Consider the following 4,466-nt stretch of genomic DNA (forward strand, 5'->3'; position numbering starts at 1 on the left):
CCAACCTGACAGAACTGGAGAGGATCTGCAAGGAGGAATGGCAGAGGATACCCAAATCCAGATGTGAAAAACTTGTTGCATCTTTCCCAAAACGACTCATGGCTGTATTAGATCAAAAGGGTGCTTCTACTAAATACTGAGCAAAGGGTCTGAATACTTATGACCATGTGATATTTCAGTTTTTCTTTTTTAATAAATTTGCAAAAATTTCTACATTTCTGTTTTTTTTCTGTCAAGATGGGGTGCTGAGTGTACATTACTGAGAAATAAAATGAACTTTTTTGATTTTTGGAAAATGGCTGCAATGAAACAGAGTGAAAAATTTAAAGGGGTCTGAATACTTTCCGTACCCACTGTATATTATATTGCATTTCTGTCAGTAGATCCTCCTAAATATTACACACTGTATCTTTAAATGCGTAGTTCCAAAAAGGGACAGGCGTCTCAATTAAAAGCCTGGTCTGGTTTTTATATAAGTCTTTGGATATACAAAACCTCTGAAAGCTTTAAGAATTAAAGGCCTGTCCCAAATCTAGGTAGGGTGAGTTCAGTGATTGAAGCAAATGAAAGCACGGACTAATAATTGAAGTTTTACGGTACATTGTTTTGAGACCACCTTTTTTAGCCACTATTGGTAAAATGGAAACTTTCATTGTAATAAAAAAATGTAATAACACAACTGAGATATACTTAAAGGAGATCTATTATGCTTTTCCATATGTTATGACTTATCTACAATGTTACAATATTGGATGTCCATGTTAAACATGGCCAAAGCTTCAAATAATGAGGCTAAAGTATTTAAAAGAAATCCCTGTGAGCAAAACCCTTAGATTTCTTCCTGTTCTGAACACTCTGTTTTCAACAGCTTTTTCTACCAACAGCTCGGTTCTACAACATACTGAGCTAGACGGAGCCGGTGTTCCATATATGGTCATTTTCTCCGCACAGCAACGGCACAGCTACGCTCAGCCTGTCTGTACCACTCAGCGACAACAACAGCCTGGTAACATGCATCAGGTCTTGGCCAATCAGAAGACAGTGGGCTTTGAGGTTGAGGGCCTTAAAGCTTGTAAGACTGAAAATAATTTTTTTGAACTTTGAATCATGCAAAGCTTCCATACAGGAGTCACAGAACTACAATATAGGACTGGAAAAGAAGTATAATAGGTCTCCTTTAAACTTTAATTTTACTGCAAAAAGTCTAGCACTTCCCCCTTTCCTGTGAACTTTAAACATGGGAAATTAATTCACTAGAAACTATTTTCTACCAAATATATTTTTAAGGTTTTTTCACAAACACCCCTTTCATCATCTGCCAATTTACCTAGGTAAGGAAGAGACTGTTGAAACAACGCTTAAAAGCTGTGATAACTCTACAACTACACCTCCTGTGATATATGTACAAAACCCATGGGAGATTTTATGATTGATTGTATTATTGAACTTTGTCATAAATAGCTAGGGCCATTCCATACTGTCAGCAAGCATAGTTTAGACACCAATAGAGCAGAAATGACTAATTTTGCTCAAATTATGCCTCAACTTTTCATTAAGACAGACTATTTTAGAAGTCTACAAGAAAACACTGTTCACATTCATGTAACAACACACCTTTATAGACTCACTATAACTATTCATTATCAATTTTAATGTTCCCACTTTGTCAGGTGATCCAGTATTTACCTTGATACGCTTGTACACTCAGGCTAAATTTATGTTGTATTGCTTGTGAAAAGTCATATCCACCAACCTTTTTATATGCCAGCATAGTGCCGAAAAAAGGAATTGGTCTGGGACCAGGGACGCCCATTTTCTTAAATGTTCCAAATGGCCAGCAGACATACCTGTGTAAAACAAAATACCTTTTTGTCATATACACAGGTAAACACACATAATCACAATACAAATACTTGGGACATGTATTCTTAAACACTTACACAAAGATCAGTGTTATGAGAGCAACCAGGAGGGTCCATGTCTCAGCGGAGAAAAAGAAAAAGTAGCCCATCTCTGCACCTTTTCTCTCATCTATCAATGGCAGCTCAAGTTCCACTGAAGCCCCAATTCCCGACCAAAGGCTTTTATGTCCTGCTGAACAGACTTGTTGCGTGAGTAAGGGAAGTGTGTCAGAGTTGAACCAATAGCAGGCGGCAATGTCATGTGAATCATTGACAGGAAGAGACCAAGCAGCATTTATAATTTTCATGTTTCATCAGCCCTGTCATCTGAGGCAGAAATCTTAATACAAACATCATTATATTGCTTGTCTTCAGTACTAAAAAACACATACAAAGTTTATGAAAACAGCTATAATAGTACATAATTTATTTCCTCCTAAATGCATATAGAGACATGTACTGATGTGTGTGGTTGTAAAAGTGTTTTATTTAGACATGTCCAGGCTTATTCTCTTTGCGTGAGTGGCAGAAACTTGTGCACTTCTGTTTTTTGTCATTCCTGGTGTTATGCAACTGCACAGGAAGAGGGAGGGGACTTTCTGGACATGCATTTCAGTGTTCAGTGCAAAACAGAGATCACCACAATTTGTTCAAGCAAGAGAGAGCTATGGGCTATCTTCCCTTCCTCTCTTCAGAAACATGGATTCTACTGTTCACATTTATCTGCATATTTGTTACGTAAGGATACGAGTGATTTTGATCAAAGCAGATTATTTGTACTTCATCTGAAAGTGGTAACCTACAGTAAAGGAATGCACCAAAGCACCAAAGTTTTCCCTTTTCCTTTCGAGTTAACAATAAACAGTGTTTGACTGACTGACACTGTGTAACTGATATGCTTTAATGCTTTTCTATTCTCCACAGGTATGGCTACTGGACTTTCGGAACATTTGAGAAGTTGGGGATCCCTGGTCCCAAGCCTTTGATGTACTTCGGCACAATTGGCAGGCACAATCCTGTATGTAAATCTTTATAAATATTATTTTTGAATTTAAATGACTTATTTACATTGTTTTTGTCGTTTGAGTCTAAAAATGTAGACTGAGTTGGTAAGGATAAAGACAATGATGTGATTTGTGATATATGATGAAAATATATTCTCTCTTGCAAGGTTTACTACTTAGCTGACAACGAGTGTGCTCAAAAGTATGGAAGAGTATGGGGGTGAGTCTAAAAAGCTTTGTAAAGTGGAAATATAAGAATTAAGACTAACATCAATAATAATAACAATAAATTTTATTTGTAGTGCACTTTACATTTGAAGCAAATCTCAAAGTGCTACAGTTAAGATCATAAAAGCAAGGGAAAAACATCAATATAAAATACAAAAAGATAATGCAACAGCTTGCAGGGTTAATTAAAACTCATACGTTCTGCTAAAAAGAGCTACCCATTATTATTGTGAAACGGCGTGTTAGCATGGTTTTGAACCTTGAACCTCTCACTTGGTTGTTTGTGTCAGCACTACTGTTTGAAATGCAGCGAATATTGTCCTACTACACTAACAAGTGTTTTACACTAAATGCCCCAAAAAGTAAATGTGTGATTGTGTAAATGTCCAGCATGTACGAGCTCAGGAGGCCCATGCTGGCTGTGATGGACCCTGACATGTTGAAAACCATCCTGGTGAAGGAGTGCTTCACCTACTTTACCAACCGGAGGGTGAGAACACAAATAAAAATAAATATGGCCCTTTTTCTTTTTCAGCACTGCTGAATGATCAAGCTGTGAACCATAAATCTACAGGTGCTGGTCATATAATTAGAATATAATCAAAAAGTTGATTTATTTCAGTAATTCCATTCAAAAAGTGAAACTTGGATATTATGTTCATTCATTACACACAGAGACTGATATATTTCAAATGTTTATTTCTTTTAATTGTGATGATTAAAACTGACAACTAATGAAAATCCCAAATTCAGTATCTCTCTGAAAATTAGAATATTACTTAATACCAATACAAAGAAAGGATTTTTAGAAATGTTAGCCAACTGAAAAGTATGAACATGAAAAGTATGAGCATGTACAGCACTCAATACTTAGTTGGGGCTCCTTTTGCCTGAATTACTGCAGCAATGCGGCGTGGCATGGAGTCGATCAGTCTGTGGCACGGCTCAGGTGTTATGAGAGCCCAGGTTGCTCTGATAGTGGCCTTCAGCTCTTCTGCATTGTTGGGTCTATCGTATCACATCTTCCTCTTCACAATACCCCAAAGATTTTCTATAGGTTTAAGGTCAGGCGAGTTTGCTGGTCAATTAAGAACAGGGATACCATGGTCCTTAAACCAGGTACTGGTAGCTTTGGCACTGTGTGCAGGTGCTAAGTCCTGTTGGAAAATGAAATCTGCATCTCCATAAAGTTGGTCAGCAGCAGGAAGCATGAAGTGCTCTAAAACTTCCTGGTAGACGGCTGCGTTGACCTTGGACCTCAGAAAACACAGTGGACCAACACCAGCAGATGACATGGCACCCCAAACCATCACTGACTGTGGAAACTTTACAC

The 4,466-nt window shown here is 37.6% G+C and overlaps 2 protein-coding genes across 3 annotated transcripts in view; one reads left to right on the forward strand and one right to left on the reverse strand.

The window, feature by feature from the left end:
- The window catches only part of LOC123970244 (cytochrome P450 3A40-like), an 8,808-nt gene extending 6,734 nt beyond the window's left edge, over window positions 1–2,074 (reverse strand). The window contains exons 1-2 of the mRNA XM_046048216.1: window positions 1,941–2,074; window positions 1,754–1,847 (exon numbers count right to left, since the gene is read on the reverse strand). Of these exons, the coding sequence (XP_045904172.1) occupies window positions 1,754–1,847; window positions 1,941–2,011 (165 nt within the window). The 5' untranslated portion in view covers window positions 2,012–2,074. The remainder of the gene's footprint in view (window positions 1–1,753; window positions 1,848–1,940) is intronic.
- A 474-nt stretch (window positions 2,075–2,548) lies between these two features.
- The window catches only part of LOC123970238 (cytochrome P450 3A27-like), an 8,938-nt gene continuing 7,020 nt past the window's right edge, over window positions 2,549–4,466 (forward strand). For both annotated transcript variants that reach the window (XM_046048201.1, XM_046048202.1), the window contains exons 1-4: window positions 2,549–2,639; window positions 2,826–2,919; window positions 3,073–3,125; window positions 3,524–3,623. In XM_046048201.1, the coding sequence (XP_045904157.1) occupies window positions 2,569–2,639; window positions 2,826–2,919; window positions 3,073–3,125; window positions 3,524–3,623 (318 nt within the window). In that variant the 5' untranslated portion in view covers window positions 2,549–2,568. The remainder of the gene's footprint in view (window positions 2,640–2,825; window positions 2,920–3,072; window positions 3,126–3,523; window positions 3,624–4,466) is intronic.

This window comes from Micropterus dolomieu, linkage group LG04 (assembly GCF_021292245.1).
Source record: "Micropterus dolomieu isolate WLL.071019.BEF.003 ecotype Adirondacks linkage group LG04, ASM2129224v1, whole genome shotgun sequence".
NCBI classification, from domain to species: Eukaryota; Metazoa; Chordata; class Actinopteri; order Centrarchiformes; family Centrarchidae; genus Micropterus; species Micropterus dolomieu.